This window comes from Clupea harengus, chromosome 3, assembly GCF_900700415.2.
Source record: "Clupea harengus chromosome 3, Ch_v2.0.2, whole genome shotgun sequence".
In the NCBI taxonomy this organism is placed as follows: domain Eukaryota; kingdom Metazoa; phylum Chordata; class Actinopteri; order Clupeiformes; family Clupeidae; genus Clupea; species Clupea harengus.
Genome location: NC_045154.1, coordinates 23005192 through 23028972, shown reverse-complemented (window position 1 = coordinate 23028972; position 23781 = coordinate 23005192). Strand labels below are relative to the sequence as shown.

The window sequence follows — 23781 nt, the reverse complement described above, 5'->3', positions numbered from 1 at the left end:
ACACAGAAGCAACATCTAAAACAATCTGTGTCCTTAATCTTCATTTGTTTTAAACCTTTTGGAAAGCAGGTTAGCAGGGGTTTTTTTCAGAAAATACATGTGGGCTGTGTTTATATATATATAAAAAAGGATAATTATTCAAAGTTGATGCAATCAGTCTTCAATCAAATTTTTAAGCAGTATCAAACCATACAAAAATGCATTTCTTTTGTGAAATATTTTCTTGTTTCTAAACTACTGCTTTCATATGTTTACAGAGTTCAGTAAACCCACTTAATGGCTTTATATAACACATGTATTGTCTGGCCCTTGGCACTGTAAGAGACTATCCTCTGATTGTCAAGATGATCCTGCTCTGCGACTGTCAGTATTACTTGCTCTAAGTTGACAATGCCCAAATGGTTTCATCTAAGCTTTAGAACTGGTACCACTCATGTCAGTTTCTTAAAAAGCCTCAGTGCAGAATTCCTCGTCTTGAATCTGACAATTTCTTAGTTTCTGAATCTAAAATGTGCTGCAACAATGAACTTTCTCTTTGGCCGGCAGAAGTTTAATGACGTGACAATGATTTTGAGACAAAAACTGAACATGGACTACATAAACACAGAAAAACCATATATCTCCATTTCTTTGACAAGCTAGCCAAGTAGGCTTAACCCACTGTACATTTGTCTCGTATAGACTGACACATTTAAATTAAAGTTCTGTTTTAATGAATGAACTCAAACCAGATTCACTACTTGCTTATGAAAAGAAATGTAGTCATTTGCACAAGTGAGCAAAAACAAAGGGTTCATTCTTCGTATTCTATTCTTGGTAGTGGCAAATCATTATATATTATTATACATTATACATATAGCTACAGTCGTTATTATTGGGCTTTTACTTGTAACCGGAAGCGACCTTCTAGTTAACCGTAACATTGTGTAACATTTGTTGTCATTCGTGAAATGCTGTCCAAAGGGCATTCGTACCTTGTGACGGACAGTTAACTGACTGTGCTGTGAGTAAGTAAAATAAGTTAAGTAATTAAGGTAGCTTAGTAACTAACGTTGGTAATCTTTTTGCGACTCATAAATATTCCATCTGAATGTTGGCAAGGTTTGTAAGCACAGGGATTCTGGCTAATAAGCTAGAAACGCCTTAACCTGACAAGATTGACTTTCGAGTTTGCTTTAACGTTAGCTGTGGTCTATGCTATGCTACCTAAAGGTTTAAAGTCACCGACTGCTAGATAACTAACACTACCAAGTTGTCTATGTTTAAATGAGAGAAGCAAGGTATTACCATTAGCGTAACAAAAGTGTATGTCCCAGCTGTGACATATGGTAAGTTAATAAGTAACTCCACCCTAAAATAAGCTGTGAATTAAATCTTATGACTGAACGGTGAAGAAACACATCAATGCTGGTGTTCATATTGACCAAATTCCCATTTTGATCAACATCGGCATGTTATGGGTTGAAAATGTCTCAACATGCCGTGTACTATTTCAAACCCTCGTGAACCTTGCCAGGCTGACTGACGTATCTACGACCATTTGGTACATATCCATGACGTCATAAAATGGGCGGTCTATGTGGGATCAATTTAGTGACAAGAAGATTTACAAATACCCTGCGATTTAGAAAGGAATATAGAATATATCTAATGATTTGCAAATATGCAAACCATGTACAACCAAATACAAAACACCTCTCAAACAAACACAATGTGCTTTGCAAATACAAGACACGTCTATCAAAAAATACAATGTGTTTAGCAAATACTAATGCTACTTGCAAATAAGTAATGGACAAATTCCTCAGATTGAATGGGAGAATGGAAATAAATAAGCCATGTCTGTCAAATCTGTTTTACAAGTTCAAAGCATTTTATCTACAAGTAACTACAACATTTGTACTTGTTCTAGTTGCAAATGCAAAGGCAACAAGACAGCAAGGGTGTTTGCTTTCCAATCCACTTTATATATATTTATATATTATACTATATTATATATGAATGTATATATATATATATATATATATATATATATATACAGAAACTATTTAGATGTGGTTGTTTAATTTTCTTTACATCTTTGTTATCAGGTAGGATTATAGATAGCTCTGTCTTCCACATTACGTTAAGAGATATCACACAGGTAGCTACACATTGTTGACATGTAACCAGCTAAATTGCTAGGTGTACTGTAATGTTTGTGAAACCTCAAAACGATTTCTGCCCTGAGTGGTTTGTGATGTGTGTTTAGGGGTTCTGTTCTGTTCCGATTCTGTTCAGTTGTCTTCATCCTAATGACACCTCTCTCATTAACATTATATCATTAGCAATACAGCAGTTTGAGAGGTGTGTTTTGTATTTGTAAAGCATGGTGTGCATACTTGCAAATCGTGGAGCATTTATAAATCATATTCAGTTTGATTGCAAATTATGGGGTATTTGTAAATCTTTTTGTCACTAAATTGATCCCATACGCCTACCTCCCAGCCCCTGCCAGAAGTCTCGCCTTCATTTGCTCATCTAGACTTTTGGTCATATTAGTCATTATTGTGGTATTATATCAAGCAATCCTTAATATTTCTGCACATTGTCCATCAATTATGTTAATGTTCTGAAAATGTTAAGTATGTGTTGCTTTTGGGTAAAAAAAAAGTCTGCCAAATACCTAACATGTACCTTAATCCATGAAATGCTTATTTTTCATTAGGGATGACCACCAAGGTGTTGCCTCATCCAGCCTGAAGATGGCCAATCCTTTGCGGAGTGAAGTTGTCCAGTTATATAAAAATGTATGTAAGACTAATTTAATGCAATAGATAGAAATGTGGTGTGTCATGTAAACACAAGCTGTTTTCCAAATGTAATTTATGAATTGTTCATCGGTTGGATTAAATCCAATCAACTGTTTATGGACACAGAGTGATATGAACCATTCACTCTTCTGACAACAGTTGCTGTATCTCGGAAGGGAGTACCCAAAAGGCGCAGACTACTTCAGAGAACGCCTTAGAGCAGCATTTGCGAAGAACAAAGATGTCCAAGACCCAGACAAAATCAAAGAACTCATCGGTCGCGGGGAGTTTGTGGTCAAAGAAATCGAAGCTTTGTATTACCTGAGGAAGTACAGAGCCATGAAAAAACGCTATTATGAGAATGAGGAATCATAGACCACACATTGGACCCTCATGCTGGGTCCCAGATAGTCACAATAACTGCCATTGTTCTCTTAAAAACACCTTTCAGAGCACAGTCGTTTGAGACTAAAGTTATAGCATTTGGGTTTGCAGATTCATTCTGTATTGACATAAATGTGTTTCTCAGTAACGGAAGTGCTCACTGACAGAGTTCTTGTCATGCCAAGAAGATGTCTTATGTTTTTAAAACTGATATACAACAGATGACGCAATAATACAAATAAATAAAAACTGAAACTATTAAAACTCTTATTTAATTAACTCCATGGAATGATTTTATTAGCAGAATAAAATTAAATACAGTGGTTAAAATGCTGTGTTGCAGGGCAAGGAAAACATTTTTGAGCACTAAGTTAACCAAACCAGGGTTGTAGTTTATTTTTTTAAATCGTTCTGTATTGCTCTGACAAATGTAAATGGGCAGATGCACAATCACATTGTCAAGCTGTGAGGTAGACACTGCTTCCTGAGTCATGAGGGCTAACTTGATGTCTGTGACACGTCTGCTCTGCAAATAGGACAGGTGACATTTTCCTAGAAAGACAGAAAAGAGAGAAGATTCATGTTACGGTATTTGAATAGGATCAAAACCATGGAACGGACAGAGTGCAGTTCTCTCAGAGAACACTCTCTTACCTTTAGCCAGCGGTCAATGCATTTCACATGGTAGTCATGTAGACAAGGCAGCATTCTCAGCTGTTCTCCCTCTGTGTATTCGCAAAAACAGATCTGGCACCTACAAATACCATCAAACACAAAGAATCAGTGAGATAGAAATATGCCTTGTGGGCACTTCTAATATTGTGCCTAATGTAGACAGCTTTAATATGAATATGGAACACTTGTTTGTGTTTGACTCACTCTGTTTTCCCAGCACTGTGTGCAGGATTGTATGCTTTTGTGGGAAGCCTTTCAATCTCCCTTTTGGTCAAGATGTTTTTGGGCATGACTGAACCTTGACCCTCTTCAAAGGCCAACAGAGCCTAATGGAACCACACACATCCAAACATTAGTTCAATAGACAAAACACCCCATGCAGGGACACTAATTCAAATTGAAGTCATACCTCATAGTTGTTTCCCTGGCTATCATTAAATAAATCCAATGGTACACGTTGACCTTGTCTGCGAGAGTGGTTATGAGAACGTGAATTGAAGCGGTGTCCTGGATGCCTTCCTAAACAACATAAATACATGACATTTTACAGAAAGACACCATTGGAATCACTCTAAACAGTTAAGATTGTCAATTAGTTGAATGACCATTATCAGAGTACTGATAACCTCCTTATTTCATTAGATGTTAAGTTTTCATATTTCATATTTTATTCATATGGATATGACTTTTTAACAGGGACTTTGACAGAACCATTAAAAGACAAACCTGATGGTCCAGCAAACATGGCCTGTTGTAACTCTGCTAGGGTGGGAGGAACATAACCAAAGCCAGGGTCGGCGGCCATGTGGGACCATGCAGACATCCAGCCCATACCTCCATATGGATTATACTGACAGAGGAGTACAGCATTAGATAACAACCTAAGTCCTTCAGCTAGAATTAATTTCCAAAACAAAAAACATGCTATATCATACAAACATACATGCGTATGTATAAACAATTACGAAGGTGCTAGAAAACGCAAAGATATGTAAGCGACTAACCCTGTGGGGAGGATGGGGAGGATGATGTCTATTTGAGTGCATTGCTTGTTGCCTTCTTTGTTCCAACTGCTGTTGTTGTTCCTCTCGATCAAACTGATCCTAAAATAAACAGTTCAACCAGTCAACACAAAAACATACCATCTTTAGCTCAGATGTCTAGAAAGTCAAACACTGCTTTTGCAAAAAGCATTGAGGATCTTTGGAACTGTTAATATTGAATTTTTTTTATCATGGTTCATCAATGGCATGCTGTGATATTTGACTGTGGCACACAACATCACTGCATATGGTCAGTTCAGGACAGTTTTTACCTGAAGACTTCTGGCAATCGCTTCATCCTCAGCCACCTGAACCGAGCGAACCATGGCCTCGACTATAACATCATCTTCGTCATCGTCGATAATGACTATCTCTTCATGTTTGTGGTGAGGTGATGGTGGAACAGGCCTAGACTGTGCCTCTGCGGCTGAGGAACAAAGAAAGACACCAATGTCGGGGGGGGGGGGGGTCACCGAGTGTCAGATTATGCTCCTCACTCAGGTAATAGCCAGATTGTACTGATGTCAACACTGCCTGGATGGCCTGTTTAAAAGACACCAGCGTACATCTTACGCTTAAAAAAAAAAAAAAAAGGTGTAACAGTAGTGCCACACACAGCAACATGCTAAAGTAAGCATTCGAGAAGTTGATTGAATGAACCTGTTGTGATGTGAAAGTGACTGTCTAATTAGAAACAGACATTGCTTACAGATAACTTGATGTTACACCAAACTGATGGTTAAAACAAAGACAACCTACATGTCTAAACCTTTTCACATGAATCATAAAATCAGCGGATTACCAAGAGTAACAAGCGGTAAATACTACTTTCGGCCTTACCTGTACCTCTACAGTGAAACAGGCCAGTCTGAGGTGGGGATCTCTCAACATCCGTGTTCTTTGCGTATTTAGAGAATGAGCTACTTATGGTTGCGGAAGCATTCTTAGTTGGCCTTTCCCTCTTTCTGTTGGTTCTGTGTGTTCTGTGGTGCTCCGTGGAATCTGCTGCAAGTCCTAGTCTTGATTGGCATGCAGCCTCATCTACAAGTCTAATGTCTGACCTTGATGGCCCACTTTGAGAGAGTATGGATGAAGATGATGATGATGAGAAAGAGTGGGAAGGGCGAGGGACCTCCAGCCAGGGGGGATATTGTTGCATTAATTTTGAGGCAGGCACAAATCCATTACTGCCACAGTGGTTGTGTTTCTCCACCTCTGAGCTTGAGGTTTCCTCGACTATTCTGCGGCGCTTCTGTTTCTGGTGTGAGGTCGGAGTAGTGCACAGGGTGTCAACCAAAGACTTGTCTTCAGCTTTACACCTCGGGTCGAAGGTCAGGGATGGTGGCTGGACACACAAATAAAAAGGAAATGTTTGGAACTCACAGTAAAATGTTATGTGTTTAAGTGTGTTAATATAATATTTATGCGACAACAATCAATATGTACAGTATATATATATATATGCTTACCCCGGTTTCAGTTCTTGCGTCAAGGAGACGCACTCGCCTTCTGAGACAAAGAGGACTAGAAGAAGATGACTTAATAAATTAATTCATAATTTAATGGATTCATTTATATTTGAAATGATTATTAATCTAGGAATAGTTTAATTTTATTGCATGTATTAGCGGAGTATATACCTTGGCGTTTCGGGTACTGTAACAGAACTAAGGTCCTTGCAATCACCATCACTGTCCTCCACAAGCAAACTGCTGTCGTCTCGTAAACAGGCACGATTCAGCGCACCCGGGGTATCAGGCTCTCCCAAGCAAGACTGCGGGCTGCTCGGCTCAGATATATCCAGGGCAGTACTCATGGCTTTGTATTCAGTGTCTGCATCGGCCGTAAACGTAAACAGTGTAAAATTAACCACCGTGTGACAACTCTCTCACCCTCAAAACATTGCCCTCATAAGTTTACAAATTATATCTCCTAATGGACGATATTTGCTTATTAAATAAGCAATCCAATCCCGACAAATGATCAAAATAGCTTGTGAACGACTGAACGTAACTACCCTATCTACTGTAGTAACTGCAACATACAGTGGAATCAGAATTCTGTTTCCAAAGAAACAACATTACAATCTTATTATTTTGTACAACATAGTTGCAAAAAACGTCTTCAACGGCTTAGTTGTATGGGTCAGACATTGGATTTACAATCAGCTCACCTGGTTAGCAGCTATTTCCAGCAGGGTAGCTAACGCTATCTGAGGACCAGAGAGATTGGAATCAACCCCTTCATGGACACATTCAGTACTATTTTCTGATTTACAAGGATCTATATTATAGTCAATAAAAATCTCTCCACATATCCTCAAAACTGCATTCACTGGCGTAAGCGTTCATCAACAATAACTGGATAAAAGACACGCCGATGCATTCTGGTATTACCCAGGGCTGCCATTTCCGCTTGTATGTCTTCGTGATTAGTTCTTCTACTGTCTAAGACACACTGATATGAACTAGAGTGCTGTTGGACGCCACCGCACGGCTTGGAGTGTAAAAGAAAAATAACCATTCAGTCAAGCCAGAGCAACAGAACACATGTCTATAGAACACCAACTTTAAGCGATCGGCTTTTCTGTATTGATTTTGTCATGATTATCCATCCAATGTTCATTGTTCATACAAGTGTCTTTCAGTCAAGTAGAAACGATCTAAGGACTTAAAGTCATACCAAATGTTTTTTAATACTCAAAAAATAATATGAATATCCTTGCTGTGCTATGCACGTTGTGCCTTGATGTTATTATTTACTGCAGTGTAGTATAACATAGTGTAGTGAGGGACAATAAGTCAGGCTTATGTAAGAAAAATAAAGATGTACCCATTTTTATACTGAGAAAATCATTTATTTGTTCCAATAAAAATACTTCACATGAAAAATGTATTTAATAACACAGCCAAATCATCCTATGACAGAAAAGTAAAACTCCCTTTGTTTTGTGTCTGAACACTACACTACTACAGGACTTAATGGCATGAACACAATATACAATAAATAAATACAATAACAATAAATAAAACATCTGAACATACAAATGCAAATAGATACATAGGCTGCTATTGTTAATAACACATCAGTGATATGGAACATTGCACAACGGTGGCACGCTGAAACAAGCAGCTAAGCAACCACGATGGTTTTGGAAGATAAAGTCTAAAACAGCATAGACTGGAGAGATTTCCGCACTGTAGCCATTTCCTGTTGTTGCTGTGAAGACATAAAACACAGGAATAGTCAAGACATTCCAGCCAAGTCATATTTTAAGCGCATTTATTAAAACTCTTCTAAAAGTAATGCAAGTCTGTGCACGTTTCCATCAGCTGTGTTGTGGAAATGAAAATGGACACTCCTAATCAAGGGAGGTGCTGTTAACTGCTGAGAGTTCAAAACTTATCAGGACAACTTTCACAGAAACATGTAATAAATCCATTTCCATTAACCTTAGTCGCATTTTACCCAATGTGAATCAGTAGTCAATTCACCCCTCTCTACGGAATTTCTTATTGAACTTAAAAGATTTTATGCAAATTTAAATCATTTTCACTTGGGATCTGTTAGAACGTTGGATGACTAGGGTGTCTCAGTCCCACTCCTGAGCCCCTTCTATGCCTGTTTTCTATCTTTCTCTGACCAGACTGAACTTTTCAGTGGAACTCTTGATTAGCTGAAGACTGCTGATGAAGTTAATCAAGTGCATGATAATTACACGTACACTTTAATCAGGTGTGCTCAGGACACATATAGGTAGAAGATATGCAGGTCACTGAACTGTGCTCAAATGTTCAAACCTGTCTGTACTGGGATTATCAGGAAAAAATCTCTAATGTGATTTACTCCTCCCATTTTTGAATGTCATTACCCAATACTGCTGATGATTTTAAACATTCAGCGCTTTACAAGTGGACACATTGTAGTGTTTCAAGGTTATTTTAACTCACAGTATCCATCATAATTTTCTTCTGCAGCATGGCCATCTCCTTCTTTAGCTCCACCTGGGCCCCTTGTAGGAAACTCTCATGACTCTTCTCCATCTCTTCCATGTTCTGGATAAGTATGCATACATCAGCACAAATTATCAATTCAATTAATTTAAATTGTATTAATATAGCGCCAAAACAATAACATTGTCTCAAGGCGCTTTACAGAGCCCAGGGCCTGAACCCCCTTAGAGCAAGCATAATGGCGATAGCAGCAAGGAAAACTCCCTGTTAATCAGGAAGAGACCTTAAGCAGAACCACGGCACATAAGGGGGGGGGGGGGGCATCTGCTTGGAGCCGGCCGGGTAGAGATAGAAAAAGGGGCAGGGGGAGCTTGGGGCAGAAGGGGAGGGAGGAGCCATGTTGACAAGAATAAGAACACAAGCAATAAAAAAAGAGCTGGACATGAACCTTGAAAATGTATGTCATTGTGTACACAGACTATTCTGAACACATGTTGCAAGTGAATTGGTACTGACCTTCAGAAACTGCTCATACAGATCTTTGATGGTTTTTAGCTTCTGACTCTGGACGACCCTTGCCTGCTGGAAAAGCTTTTGCTGCTGACGGAATAGGTTCTGAATGGCAAACAAAAGTTGTACTATTACTCTACGGGGTGGAGTTCTCAATGTAGCTGAATCTGTGATTTTGGTTAGTGTCAAGGAAGTTTGAGGTTAGTTGTATGTCAAAGTGATTTGAGCTTTGTACTAACATTGAGCTTCTCCTCCTGCTCTTCTGACTTTTGTGTGTCCGTCTCCCACTGTTGTAGCACTGTGAATACCTGCTGGGAGTAGTCTTGTGTCACCTTCTGCCTGTAAAGATGCAATTCAGCAGGTTTTAACTAGTGTGTCTGAGAGAAACCACATCACTTGCAATTCTGTCTAATGTGGCATATAACACTTGCATACCTCTGGGCATATTGTGTTCTCCAAAGTTGCTCCAACTTCTGATTGCTGCCTTTTAAAGAGCTTTTGGTGAAAGTCTCCAGTCTCTTCCTCTTAGCCTGCATAGCTTTGCCTATGTCAGCTGTAAACATATTTACCGGACTTTACTCTCAGAGAAGTTAACGTAATAGTAAATAAAATGCGAAAAATCTGATTTGTCTCACCCCCAAACCTCTCCAACATTGACTGGACCTCATTACTGCGAATCACACATTTAAAGTATAACATTACTAAAAGTCATGGTCTCTACACAAGAAGTAGAACTACTGTAACTACTATTAGTTATGAGAGCAAAAACTATTAGCCTTTGTGTCTAATAACAAAATCATTACACTATCAAATTGGTTTATACGTATCATAGTTAAGTTAATTAACGTTAATGTTACCCAACACCCGAAGTAGCTTCATCTTCTTCAAAAGAAGGTCCAGGTCGTCTTTTCAATATCTTGTCAACAATCGGGGTTTCATCTGTCATCGATGTCAAAATGGGATACAATTTAGTGAGCTCGCGAGATGCCACACAACTTTAACTTTACCGCAGACCTAACGTCATGAATGATGGTAACTCAGCTTCTCTCTGTAGCCAAGATGACATTTAATATTCCCATTTACCAAACGTTAAACATACACTTACCCTCACGGATGTCGTCCTCTGAACCGCTTATTCCTTTCTTTGCCTCTTCTTTGCCAAAATGAAATGCTTTAAGATCAATTGGATCTTCAGTTAGTTTTGCCTTCTTGGATTGTTTTCCTCGACTGGATGTCATTGTTTAATCTGTAAAATAAATGACATTGTTTATATTAATATTTTCTGATTTAATTTACTTCAGTTATAGATTACTGATTATTTTTCTAATTTCCTTCTCACAAACAAATGTGTATTTCCTTGTTTTGCAAAAGTGGCTATGCTAGCTGGCTAACGTTAGCTAGCTTTAACTTGACAACTTACCTCAGGTTTATGCTCAAATGCTAGTGGTAGACCTGACGGCAAAAAGTAACTAGGTAAAGTTACAATTATAGTCTTAGATACCTGTAGTTTCGAAATGTAACCTTTAAGTAGTGTTGTACTCTAAACCTGAAAAAGTTGTCTAAGGTGAGTTCTATTGGCTGTAGAGACCTGATTGCAGTTGGAGACCCACTGATTAGAAACTATTGGTTAGTAGTGTTCCACAGGTTCCGCGCCAAACTTGAGACAAGTAAATGTGTGAAACCTGTCTTTCCAACTGACACACGTCGAGGCAACATTTAAATAAAACCTGGACAACAAAGGCCTGTAATTGTCAGTTCATGTTTATAAAATGTGCCTTCCTGGGGGTCAATTCTAAATCATGGACGATTATGGTGATTTTTCTCCTCATTCCTAAGTGTATCATTCCTATTTCCTTACCATCAATTGTTGAATCATACTAAAAACGTTATAGAGCTTCCCCCATTAATCATTTCCTTTCAGCACATATGATTAAACTTTAAGACAGTGTACCTTTATTTCATTCTTGCTGATTTCTCGCTGAAGTATTACACCTTCGAAATGATCAAATATTTCCACGTTAGATCATGTGAGCTCATAGTGAGGGATACAGTGATAGGAAGGAACACATTTCTCGGGAAAAAGTTTTTTTTTATTTACGATGCACATTACATGAAATGGAAGTCTTTAATATAAAAAGAGATATTTACAATATTTACAATTTAAAGGAAATTCATCTTTTCCACACCTCATCCTAGTCAATAGCTCATATTGCTGTACATTAAAAAAAAAAATCCAAAAACAAACTAAATATCAAACTTTTCTTCACATATAAAATGTCCATTCTCCTCATAGTCCTCCCGAGTGACCACCATCTCCTCAAAGTCAGCATTTTCAGCCAGTAGCTTTCCTCCCTCCCATGGGTAGCAAATTGGACTATAAAGAAACAAGAAATGGGGTGTTAATTTCTCAGTAACACAAACCACCAATCACTGATGGCTCAGTGACCACATGGGCTGTTCTCTATATGCCTACTTACTTCTGTGGTTGCACAACTGAAACCTGAAATTCCGTTGGGGCCAGCATGCGGACGTCTTTGTACACACGATCCCTAAACCCGGGAAACAGCGTGTTTCCGCCTGTTAGGATTATGTTCTTGAAGAAATGAGGCTGCATCTCTAAGTAAAGAAGAAAAACAACACAAACAATCATTACATATAGGAAAAGAAAGGCCTTGGATTTCATCTCCCAAGGGTAGAAGAGCCATTCAAACATGTTTCTGTTCTACCCCTTGTTTAGCTGGACATGTGCTCCTACCTTCAGGCATGTTGTTGATGGAGTTGACTAGTGCCTCCGGGATGCCCATCTCCTGAATGCCAATGTCAGAGGGATGAAAGAGCATCTCTGGGACAGCAAACCTCTCATTAGTCAGACGCAAGATCTGCTCACTGGTCTTGTACTTTCCAGTGAAATTCATCTCCTCACGTGGCTGAAGTGCACCCAGAAAAGTTGTCAAAATGTTATTTAAACACAACATAATGCACAATGGTAGAATAATTCATGCTGAATTAAACCAAAACAACCTACCTTACAGAAACCTTTCTTTATTCCACTAAAATCTGGCAGTACATAGTCCCTCATCACCATGTTTTCTTCTGCTTTCAGCCTGCATCAGTGGCAGAAAAATACCAATGTTCAGGCTTCCAAGGCAAATTAAATGTGCAAGTTGAAAAATTGATTTGTCACAAAAGATTTAGCTAAACTGAGTTTAGTCTACTCTAGACTACATCAAACACTGTAGCAAAACTTTAGCTATTACCTAGTGAGATGTTATTCAACTTGCTTGTGTAATTAAGCCATTCTTCTGGAACAATTCTAAAGGAATACAGTCTTACTGTGTTATCTCCATATCCTTGTAGAAGTCTTGGGAAACATAGCAGACATCTTCTTTGACCTGGTTGATCACATACGTCTCATCCATGACATGTAGCTGCCTGTAGGAGAAATATAACAGAAATTCAGAAAATTGTCTTAACAATAAAAACACCCTTAGTCGTTCTCATCCACCCATGACTAGGATACTTACCGGTATGAAATGATCTCTTTCAAGTGATTCGTCAGTAGCTTACCCCCAATATTCATCCTGTGAAACAGTGAAGTAAATAAATAAAAATTAAAATAAAAGCCCAAGGGGAAACATATTTTGAGACAAATTGATTAAGGATGATGCAAAAAAAGCACACACCTGCAGATCCCATCCTTCATTTTCTTGCCTCTACAATACGGTATAATGTGTGTGAAGGAAAAGCCACTGTCCACCACGATGCAACATAGCTCTGAATTGTTCTCATGGAAGTATCTGTGCGAACTTAATGATCCAGCTGAAATATATTGACAATTTGTATGTTCAAGCTTTACACAACAAAGCTGAAATATAATTATATATATCATTTTGTATGTATGTATGTATTACTAGATAATTGAAATGACTATTTTCATTTGACATGTGTACACCATTTTAAATCATTTTTAAATTTGAGAAAAAGAAGGCATAGAAAATGTGTGTATTGAAAGGCCCTAATAATTTCTCTCTCGCACTCTCTCTGTATGTATGTATGTATGTATGTGTGTGTATAATATATAATATATGTGTGTGTGTAAATTTTACACACACACACACACACACACACACACACACACACACACACACACACAGAGAAATGATGAGGGCCTTTCAGTACACACATTTTCTATGCCTCATTTTTCTCAAATTTAAAAATGACATGATTGGTGTACACATGTAAAATGAAAAGAGTAATTTCAATTATGTAGTAATATTATGTATGCAATGCATCTTCTGTTGGTGATGCCAACCCACCATTTACTCTGAGAGCAGCTTGGAACTGGTACTCTTCGAACAAGATCTCATTCATAGACTCTTGGATAGAGGTGAAATTGAAGTAGGGTTCTGTAATGACTACACTCGTATCTGCAAAGTCCACCTGCAAGAATAAGAGTGAGATATGATTTGAATAGAAAACATTAACTTCTTTCGTGCAGACCTTTATTAAAGTACAATGACGAGTCGCCCACTTTCCTTGGCATATGTCCCAAATATCTTTTAAGAGGTTGATTATAAAAGAGATGCATGTAACAAGCTGTCTTTCTTGAAGAATAATGCAAAGATTCATCCTAACTACTTTGGCATAATCATGTATTACATATAGGTTTGTATTAGTTCACATCTGTGTTCATTCATATACAAGTCAACCTCACAGACGCGTGACTATATTCAGTGGTTAATGACAAGGGCAGACACAAAGGTATGAAATAATATATATAACTTACCTTAAACATTTCTTTCCCAAATAGGTGATCCCACACTTTTCGCTGCACATCCCAATTCACCAGGTATCCCTACAGAACACAAACAATAATCAATTAACAGACAGCAGGTTTTGTTTCAGTTTCAAAACTGAATGAATGAGCTCTAATTCCTAAATATAATCTACAGCCTTCTACATAAAAGCATACTGACTTCCATCTTTCACGGTACCTAAACCGCTCCATAATGCATCTCATCTGGTTAGAATGCATGATGTTGAAGACAAGCAGTAATGTTCTGTCCTATTACATTAATTCCGTAACTAGGTTTTGTTATGATGCCTTGAGTTGTTAAGACGTTAGTGAATGAATAATAACAAAGGCTGTAATTAACTAACCTTTTGAAAGGGAAGGATGTAAAAGAGTCCTGATGGGTCCTTTATTTCATCCAACTGGTTGGCAGTAAAGGTCTTCAACCGCGAGGTCTTGGAACGGAATTGGCAATTCGGAATAACGCTATAGGCAATGAAAACATTCAAGTCATGTCTTATGTTACTACTGGTTTACTCTTCAGTATGCATGTTTATAAACACAGGCTATAAGGTACACAGGATCTGTGCCTTTCTTGGTTGAAAAGGCAGGCAACAGCTAGCTGACCAACGTTCACTTCATCAAGTTGGCTTAGCTAACGATAACTTAGTTATGCAAATAGTCTTACCCTACCTTACTTTTTCATGACTGTATCCTATTTTCGCCGTGTATGCCCCGTTATCTAGTACAAGAGTTGTCATTTTCCAATGTTCATCAATGAACTTTGCAGTCAATGGAAAAACGACAAGTGAAAGCCCTTAGCGCAGTACTACACAAATAGCTAGGCTAACATCAAGGGATTCAAGAGGAGGTCCGTCGGTTTATAAAAGCCGACTGAAACTGAGACCGCATCAATAGGTCCTACAAGAAAAGTAGGGTCCTAATAACTATTTTCAGTCATTGTTTAGTCTATTCCCTATCCTTAAATCATGCTACTGGACTTCACTCACATAGCAATATAACAAACACCCCAGCTGTCACACTCGACATCCTCGGTCCCCTTCATTAAAAAATATGTAAATAAATAAATGGCACTTTATGTTTGATGAGAACTGTGCCAGTCACAATTAGTCCCAAGGCTATTTGTAGAGCCACGCTAGTTATATACTAGAACTGTGAAATAATATCTATCTATCTATCTATCTATCTATATCTATATATTATGTATAATATTCTTTAATTAAAATAATAACTAATTAATCAGTCAATTAATGAATTGATGAACTGTTGTGGCCTAGAGGAATATTTACAATCACAGCTTAGACTGAAAAACTATAAGCCAATGTTGAGTCTGAAAACCTACCACATATGTTTCAACCACAAAGAAGACAACTATGGCAGACAACTTTACATTTATTGCCATGGAAACAATACATCCATTGAAGTCCAAATGGCTTACTCTCACTTTGAACACTTCAACATGAGTGAATGCTTTAGTGAATACTTCAGCATGAGCACCATGTAGTCTGAAATACCATCATAGAGGCAAGTCTGTAGCAAAAATCATCATCACCGTGATCTTTATTGATATATAACTCTCTCTCCAGGGCATATGAACAGAGACATATACCCACCAGCACACTATGCGTAGACACATCACACTAAGTATATTAAAGGTGGCCAGATGTGGGTTATGAGGCTATTGATAATATGTTCTGTATCGTGATTGATCAGGATGATGAGGTCCAGGGATCTGGGCTTGAGGAGGAGGAGGACCCTGCATGCGGGGTGGGTGTGGGCCCCTGGGAGCCGGCCACAGCCCTGGGCTAAGCCCTCCGGGCTGGGTAAAGGGTGGGCTTAGGGTACCCTGGTCCTGCTGCATAGAGCTGGGGTTGTAGTGGTGAGGTGGGGGTGCAGTGACAGGGGGCCCTCCATGCTGTGTTAAAGCTCCTGGTGGAGGGTGGTTCATATAGGGGGGCAGCTGACTGATGATGTGTCCTGGGGGTGGGGTGATGGGGGGAGGTCCGGAAGACATGGGTGGGGCCTGGTTGTACACCAGGTGTGGCGTCCCAGAGCTCTGAGGGGATGGATGCTGCATGTGGTGGTTTAGTGGAGGGGGTGGTGGTGGGGGCCCGTAATGTTGCTGCTGAGGTGGCGCCATCATGTGGTGAGGGTGGGACACAATAGGCTGTGCCGGGTACTCTCCCGGATGGTGGTGAGCCGGGGGCAAGCCAGGGGGCGTCTGAGGGAGACTGTCATGTGCTGGAGCAGCTGAGCTGGCGGAGTCGTCCTGGATGGGCACAGTGATGAGGTTACTGTGCTTGCGGGTGGTCATCGTCGCAATCCGGAAGCTCTCCTGCGCGAGAGCCCGTGAGGCAGCCGCCAGGTCCGCAGGCGAGGGAGAGAGGGAGGGGGAGGCAGGTGGAGGCTGGCCGTAGGACTCGTGGCCCTGCAGTGGAGGCGGGATCATGGGGTGCGGTTTGGGCAGGTGCGGGGGTGGAGGCAGGCGGAAGCGGTCCGAAGGGTCGGCAGCCAGTGGTGGGTGTGGAGGCTCGGCTCGGGAGCCTGAGAGCTTGGCTGATCTCATGTGGCGGTGGTTGACGTGGGCCTGCAGGTCACGCTGGGACAGGTAGGTGCGCTTGCATCCCTGCACCTGGCTGCACATGTAGAGGGAGCCGCGCAGGCACTGCTCTATGCGTTGGACCTGGTCGGTGCAGCTGTAGAGGGACAAACTGAACTTGGGGTTTAGTACAGGAATTGGTGCCAGCATCATAAAACAGCACAAGACACAAATCATTATCAGGTTTAAATGATGGAGCAGATATTCTGTGCACACAAAACAGAACCTAATAGTAAGAATCACAAAGTACACTTAATCATAAATAATGTTAATATGTGTGATACAAACTACTTACTAACCTTGACCGTTCGGTCATGCCGGGAAATATCAAACTGTGGCTTTAACGTATCGGCCGAGCGATAGCGAGGTTGATACGCCAAAGCCGAAGTTTGATATTTCCCGGCATGACCGAACGGTCAAGGTTAGTAAGTAGTTTATTATACGGCATTTTTCTCTCCTTTCATTTTGTAAATGAAAATAAATGGTAATTGTAAATAGAAAACATGTCGTTTTGTTGAGCTCTCAAGTCTTCTCACGACACAATGTGTTTCAGGTGTTGCATAGCAACCAATTAAGTTTTTAATGTTTAATGTCAAATTAATGTTTTCTTTTTCGTCTGGATAGTAAAACTACATCCAATGTTGATTTGGTGTCTATGATTGTATGTATTTGTGCATGCATTTCATGCGTAGGCGTAGGCAAATAATTAAGTTCTCGTATCTGTACTTGGTATCGGAAAGTACACAAATGTAAGTACTTGTACTCGCCCTTGATAAAAGTGGTATCAGTGCATCCTTAGCTAAATCTGATGCAATATATATGATAACATAATCTTCTCATTCATTCTATATGAAATCTTATATTGTTTATTGTTTTTATCATCTTTTGGAAACAAAAGAAATGACTGAGGGAAATATTAAGGACAAACATTAGCATGAAGTTAGACGCTTACCCTGGACACATCTTGTCATTCTTCTTCTCATACAGCACAGCGCATTCGTAGCAAAACACATGCTTGCAGGGAATCTAGGATGAGGCCAAACTAATTTAACCAGTCTGGTACAAAAAAAACCAATCACTGTCCAACTACCAGTTTATAAACGAAACTATTATATCTCCATTAAGAAACCAAATTATTACTACATAATGTTGGCTCAATATCTTCTTACCATGCGACCATAGAGCTTTATGGGCAGCCCACACTTGTCACAGCAATGAACAGGTGTGTCATCCTTCTCACCCACCAGATTGAGCTAGAGAGATGTACAGTGTGCAAATGTAGAAAATATCAAAACCTACAAATATACTTCAACTATGTGCAGCAAAAAGACACTTAAAGTTTATTTGATAAATATAAACTTCTTACTTTATAGTCCCAGAATAGGGGGTGAGGGAATCTGCGCTGGCTGCCAAACGCATCCCCTGACTTACACTCAAATCTCTCTTCTTGCTTGTAGCCAAAACCCTCTGTACAAAAAACAATTCACATTATGTATATTCTTACACAATTTACTGTAAACAAGCATAGACACGCGGTCTGATCAAAAGTAAGCGAAACAATTGGAAATGCTGCCACTGTTTGCTCTTGTATGTACCCTATCTATCCATGCTCCAAGCAAACCAGATTTAATTTAGCTAAATAAGGGGTGCTCAACTAATCACGAATTATACAGAATAATTCAGAGGGTTTATTACTGAATGAAAGAAACCAATTAAGCAGTGTAGCAATAATCTAATCAAATTAGCACTCTCTATATGGCCACATTATCCCACTGTCAAAACTAACTTTACAGTAATCGTGTTCTGTTTACCTTCATCACCTGATTGGCCTTTTGGTAGCAATCTGCTTGTGGATCGTTGAGGCCGCACAGGGGGTTTGCTTCTCACAGCTTGCTTGGACAGCAACTTGATTGGGATCTGTCTACGGACATCAGGACCTCCTAGGGAACCGGAGCCATCTGTACCTTGCAAATCGTTATCTGCAAAAAATGATGGGCAGAATTGGAGGGTGAATTGTTCAAAAAGTGATCATCTTGTGATGCAGCCGCATTCAGTACTGGTTCACTGACACCATCTTATATAGAACCCTTATACAAATCGCCAACTGTTTAAAAAAGTTGTTTTGTTTAAGGGGGTAGTACCTTTCTTCAACATACAGAGGACGTGTATTACCAACTGTGACGTATGGCATATCAATACAGATATCCAGCCCACTCAACTGCATTAATTGAATGACAGGAGGATGAGATGTTTTTTTTTGACAATCAGTTATGAGATGCAATAAAATAGCCATCGTTAGTTGTCAGTTTATCTGCATAACCCCTCCCTGTATCGGTTGCACACACAGCTGAGAGTCAAATTCAGTTTGCAGACTAACAGGCTAACCAAGTTTATTTTTACAGGCATTCAGACCAACTCAAGACCTCGGGCCCTCGCTGTACAATAATTCCAAATAATGGTACAATTCGATGTCGTCTTGTTGTGGATTTATAAGACGACATGCTTTTCCAGTCCCACCAGCTGAAAAAAGTGTTCAGCGATCTGAGTAGCTACTGTTTTAACACAGCTGGCCAACATGCTAGTTGACATACTTGGCGCTGCTTCATTATGAGCTAGCTAGACGATCTCTGTAGCCACAAGAGTGTGCATTTAGAATATCTACATACCGTTAAGACAAAGACAGACATCTGAACACTTGAATCCCTGCACTTCAGCGTACTATTACAAAGCTTTTAATACAGTTTAATTTCATATTAACAACTCTTACCAATTTGATCCATGATTCCGTGCAATGCATGATGGGATACGGTGCTTGAGAGGATGTTGGGAGAAGCCAGCTGACTCAGTCAGACACCCTCCCACAGACAATCTCTGCCCATCACTGCAGATCTGAAGTTAGTCGTTTTCTCTCAAGTCGCCCGAAAAATAATGCAATTTAACGCTGGGTAGTAAAGAAGCCTTACATAAGTATTTTCCTTTGTTTTTGTTTAATTAGGTCTACACGAAAATAGACTTAGCATATGTGGCCTCCAGTCAAAATTATTTAATTAATTTGCCCTGTGAACACACATAATAAATTAATTCCTAGTTTATGCTTACACTATCATTAGGCTGCCAACAATAAACCTAATATACAAAAATCAGGTTTTTGAAATATGGAAAAATTTGTTTCTTACACATTTACAAAGTAGGCAATGCAGAGACCAGTATAAATAAACAAATCTACTCAGACAGAGGTACAGTACAGAGGACTGCCATGACCATGACCAGGACTACCATGTCCAAGCATCCAACATTATTCAGTCACAATCTTCATGTAGGTCTTTTCCCCACTTCATCCAGTTTTAATCCAGCTTCTGTGGGAGGCAACCCTTCAGTTCCAGTAGCTCAGGCCAGTTGTCATATTTGTTGTTTGACTTGTTGTTTTTTGCATGCTGGAAATAGAACAAACATCAATTTGTAAACAGAAAATATTTTTCAAATGTCAACCAAAAATACCAAAATAGGAAGGTCAGTATAACCACACTAATATTATTACCTGTTCAAATGGACTCTTGCCAGTGATTCCTTTCCCTCCAGCAAAGACCCAGTTATCACGGAAGGCTAAACTGTTGATGGCTGAACTTCCAAGCTCAGCAATAAGTTCCCTTGCTTCAGCAGTAATCCTGTTAATTATTTCAGTTTCTGATCACAATCCTTTTTGAAGATGAAATGTATAACAACTGTATTTGAGAATCCATGATGATTAAGCTAACAAGAAATTAATCTAACAGTTCCCTACTTGGTTGCTCCATCGTCAAATGTTGCGATCAATACAAAAGTGTCTTTCTGAATGGCCTTCAGAAACGTCACCAGGCTTTCAACATCTGCCAAAGATAAATGTGGTGAAGTGAGTTTAATTTGCAGAGAATGTATGACAAAGTAACATTACACAATGTTTTGTAACTGTATAGTGCAGGGCAACTTACCGCCAAACCACATGTTAAAGGTGCCTGTGCTAATAGCTTCTCCTGTCCGGGCTGTAATAATAATAATAATAACCATGTTTTTTATAAACCATCAAAGCTGTCACAAAGTAACTGAAATGGAACAATGGGTAAGTGTATAGTTTTTTATTTATTTAAAAATCTGACAAAAGAAATCACTCTAGTAATTGCTCAGAAAATAATTCTATAGATTATTCGATTGCTTTATAAACTGACTATACTTTTGCATTCAGATGCTAAAGGAAACCCTCTTTTGTCCTCTGTATCGATCTTCTGTTCAAGTCTTCAGTGTCTTAAGTTCTGTCCTAATTACTTTTTTCCTTAAATTGTATTACCGTTGATTACAGCAATGTTCAGTCCATCATTTGCATTTCCCAATGACCTGCTAATAACCCTAAGAGAGAGAGAAAAGAAAAGAAAAATAAGATATGCACAAAATTGTGAGCAGTTACTCACAATATTGTTAGTCAGAAGAGATAAAGTGTCTGGAAATGTTGGTAACTGACCAAATATTTAATGTAGCCACTGATGCTTAACTACTAGCCTACATCAGGTACAATAGGTAGAATAAACCACTTGCTAAAGCAGAGATAAAGAGATCCTGACTTGTAAGAGAGCTAGCAACTTAATTTCTGGTCATACGGTTTGTGTCTTGTAATCACAGCTCCAACCAACCTTATTTTAGCTACTTTTATATAAATCAGGTTGATATGACACCACTAAAATTCATTAGGGTCAGTTTTGATTGAAAAAAGGCACAACAAAACCCATGTTTTAGTTTTAGTCAATGGAAATTGAGCAGTTAGACTTTGTGCATGGAGAGTCATACTGTCAATAGATTTTTGTCAAAAAATGTTGTTGAAGTAATACATATTTGTGTAATAAACAGTTTTAAGTGGTAGTCCACTCTGTGGTTTAGGAAATATTCCACGTCACAGTGTGCACACCTTGCATGGCGCTACCATCTAAATTGTGGAACTCGTGTCATGGATTATTCTGAATATATATAATCTTTACATAGAGAAAAGGCTCACATTTGACCATTCAAACACATTTTAGGTGGGATAACATTTGCAGCACCACTCATTATGCTGAAAGCAAAGGTCCCTCTAGGACAGCGCTCTAGCAGGCCACATTTGGTTTGTAGACCTGCAAAAAGAAGGTGATGAGAGTCAACCATGAGGTTAGACTATCCACTGTACATACACACACAAACATGTTTTTTTTTACAGGACATGAAATATTACCTTCACCTTTAGGTTTTTTGTCAGGATCTGGGAGGTTGTTAGAGGATGCAATTGCTATCTCTGCAAGTAAAGGAGGAGGATGTGATCATCTGTTTCATTGTGTGGTAACATGTCCTGCACTGGCCACTGAATGAATGAGATCTCTCCCAAACAAATCTTTGGTAGGCATCCAGTGAGCTGCTATTGAGTTTCTAAAGCAAAAGCTATTTATGGGACCAATGAGTGTATACTGTATCTACAACTTAAATTAGTAAGCATGCATTAAACTCCTTGGCACGGAGTCTATCTGTGAAATATGTTGGGGATAATCAAGAACCAAGAAGAGCAACATTGCCTGTTAACTATCCTCCCCCCCCCACACACAAACACATTACTTTTATGTGTTGTAAACATTGCAGTATAATTTACCTTCAGATTTTGCTAAAGACGAGTTCATTTCGAAGTACAGTCCTATCTCTGGAACTGATGGGAGAAGATTTGCTCATCTGTTAACATATTCTGCTATTATCAGAACTATTATCTACTGCATGCATTTACACTCTGATCACTGAATGAGTATATATGTTTGCATATACAATATGTAGTACAGATGGATGGAGTAAACTGGTAAGCTCTTGATATATTAACTTGAAGTAACAGGCTATTTGTATAATAGATAATTAAAATCTGACACTAGACATGAATGGACATACATTAAACTCTAATTTAGATTTGACTATTGATCAGAAATCATTCAAAATGTAGTAATAGGGACTTACAAATAATCTTTTTCAACAGGTAAATGGCCAGCAAAGCGGCGACAAATAATATTGGTAGCAAAGCACCTGTTAAAAAAAAACAAGCAGAGCATGATGACTTATTGAGATAAAGTATGTTATCACTCAGTTGATAGAGGCAACACAACTTTTTTTCTATATTTCGACTTATCTAGTTAGATACGTTTCAACACACACATACACATAAACACAGCAGGTAAGAAAAAGGTAGTATCATTCCTTGGCTTAAATTTTCACATACTATTTTGTACACAGGAGACAGAGCAGTTGGACTGGAAAAGTCACATTTTTGTTGTCATGCTTTAATCGTAGACGTGTATGACTGCATATTCACAAAATGTTGGTGATTGGGGGTTCCATCTGAAAATATTCTTTTCAGTAAAAAGCTTCAAAGCTTATATGTAAAAAATAACATTCATTCTGTTGATTTGCATGTTTTCACCATCTAGACAGGCTCCATTCATTTGGCATTGTGCGCTCAAATTCTGATCGTTGTTTTTGTTTGGTTCTATTGTTTGAATTTGCACCGCATCTCGTCTGCTTATCAAGAAGTAATTGGAAGTGAACCGTACTTCTTGTACATTCAGTTGGTGGTACAGTAATGTGTTAATGTAATGTACTTTTAAAAGTGAGACTACAATTTGACATTAACAATGCGTTTCATTACGTCGACACACATGACCCAAGATTAGAACTATTTTCAGTAACTGTTCTCTGATACTCATGACGTATGCAAAGACATATAATTCTATATCAATATATTGAAAGTCAAAAGCAACAACTGAACTAATACTCTTCTGTGTAAGCTGGAACATAAACCAAATAAAATAAAATAGTACTTACACTTTCCAAACTTTCTTTTTATACGTACTTGTCTTAGTCCTTTGAGAAGGCAACACACACACACGCACGCACGCGCGCGCGCGCGCGCACGCACGCACGCACGCACGCACGCACGCACGCACGCACACACACACACACACACACACACACACACACACAC

At 39.0% G+C, this 23781-nt stretch overlaps 6 protein-coding genes across 10 annotated transcripts; 1 reads left to right on the top strand and 5 right to left on the bottom strand.

Annotated features, from left to right (window-relative positions):
• Positions 1-898: 898 nt before the first annotated feature.
• On the top strand, positions 899-3446 carry lyrm5b (LYR motif containing 5b). 3 transcript variants are annotated; one of them, XM_012842520.3, is made up of 3 exons: positions 899-1003; positions 2708-2789; positions 2952-3446. In XM_012842520.3, exons 2-3 carry the CDS (start codon positions 2745-2747, stop codon positions 3165-3167), a joined length of 261 nt encoding a protein of 86 aa, XP_012697974.1. In that variant the 5' UTR covers positions 899-1003; positions 2708-2744; the 3' UTR covers positions 3168-3446. The 3 variants fall into 3 exon arrangements, with proteins under 3 accessions (XP_012697974.1, XP_012697973.1, XP_012697975.1); XM_012842519.3 differs by having other exon boundaries at positions 899-1007; XM_012842521.3 differs by having other exon boundaries at positions 949-1021.
• Positions 3447-7340, bottom strand: si:ch211-59o9.10 (uncharacterized protein LOC561841 homolog). The gene is made up of 11 exons (XM_012842515.3): positions 7068-7340; positions 6535-6727; positions 6364-6418; positions 5735-6239; positions 5167-5321; positions 4856-4954; positions 4578-4701; positions 4261-4370; positions 4056-4177; positions 3831-3930; positions 3447-3728 (listed from the first exon to the last, which is right to left on the bottom strand). Exons 2-11 carry the CDS (start codon positions 6708-6710, stop codon positions 3675-3677), a joined length of 1500 nt encoding a protein of 499 aa, XP_012697969.1. The 5' UTR covers positions 6711-6727; positions 7068-7340; the 3' UTR covers positions 3447-3674.
• A 422-nt stretch (positions 7341-7762) lies between these two features.
• On the bottom strand, positions 7763-11319 carry sycp3 (synaptonemal complex protein 3). The gene is made up of 9 exons (XM_031565040.2): positions 10778-11319; positions 10463-10603; positions 10215-10296; positions 9993-10027; positions 9793-9910; positions 9597-9696; positions 9364-9462; positions 8845-8949; positions 7763-8113 (listed from the first exon to the last, which is right to left on the bottom strand). The coding sequence occupies exons 2-9, from the start codon at positions 10593-10595 to the stop codon at positions 8060-8062; spliced, it is 726 nt and encodes a 241-aa protein (XP_031420900.1). The 5' UTR covers positions 10596-10603; positions 10778-11319; the 3' UTR covers positions 7763-8059.
• Positions 11320-11429: 110 nt separating this feature from the next.
• actr6 (actin related protein 6) lies at positions 11430-15039 on the bottom strand. 2 transcript variants are annotated; one of them, XM_012842445.3, is made up of 11 exons: positions 14843-15039; positions 14518-14635; positions 14144-14212; positions 13674-13797; positions 13041-13176; positions 12882-12938; positions 12691-12789; positions 12383-12461; positions 12113-12284; positions 11835-11973; positions 11430-11731 (listed from the first exon to the last, which is right to left on the bottom strand). In XM_012842445.3, exons 1-11 carry the CDS (start codon positions 14908-14910, stop codon positions 11602-11604), a joined length of 1191 nt encoding a protein of 396 aa, XP_012697899.1. In that variant the 5' UTR covers positions 14911-15039; the 3' UTR covers positions 11430-11601. The 2 variants fall into 2 exon arrangements, with proteins under 2 accessions (XP_012697899.1, XP_031420899.1); XM_031565039.2 differs by having other exon boundaries at positions 14848-15039.
• A 505-nt stretch (positions 15040-15544) lies between these two features.
• LOC105913357 (E3 ubiquitin-protein ligase Hakai) lies at positions 15545-19660 on the bottom strand. 2 transcript variants are annotated; one of them, XM_031563118.2, is made up of 6 exons: positions 19537-19660; positions 18590-18748; positions 18136-18236; positions 17939-18022; positions 17722-17795; positions 15545-16881 (listed from the first exon to the last, which is right to left on the bottom strand). In XM_031563118.2, the coding sequence occupies exons 1-6, from the start codon at positions 19547-19549 to the stop codon at positions 15849-15851; spliced, it is 1464 nt and encodes a 487-aa protein (XP_031418978.1). In that variant the 5' UTR covers positions 19550-19660; the 3' UTR covers positions 15545-15848. The 2 variants fall into 2 exon arrangements, with proteins under 2 accessions (XP_031418978.1, XP_012697865.1); XM_012842411.3 differs by having other exon boundaries at positions 18581-18748; positions 19537-19657.
• Positions 19661-19994: 334 nt separating this feature from the next.
• zgc:101783 (Protein FAM3C-like) lies at positions 19995-20927 on the bottom strand. Its single transcript, XM_031563113.1, has 4 exons — positions 20738-20927; positions 20551-20635; positions 20308-20434; positions 19995-20203 (listed from the first exon to the last, which is right to left on the bottom strand). Exons 1-4 carry the CDS (start codon positions 20811-20813, stop codon positions 20114-20116), a joined length of 378 nt encoding a protein of 125 aa, XP_031418973.1. The 5' UTR covers positions 20814-20927; the 3' UTR covers positions 19995-20113.
• Positions 20928-23781: the final 2854 nt, after the last annotated feature.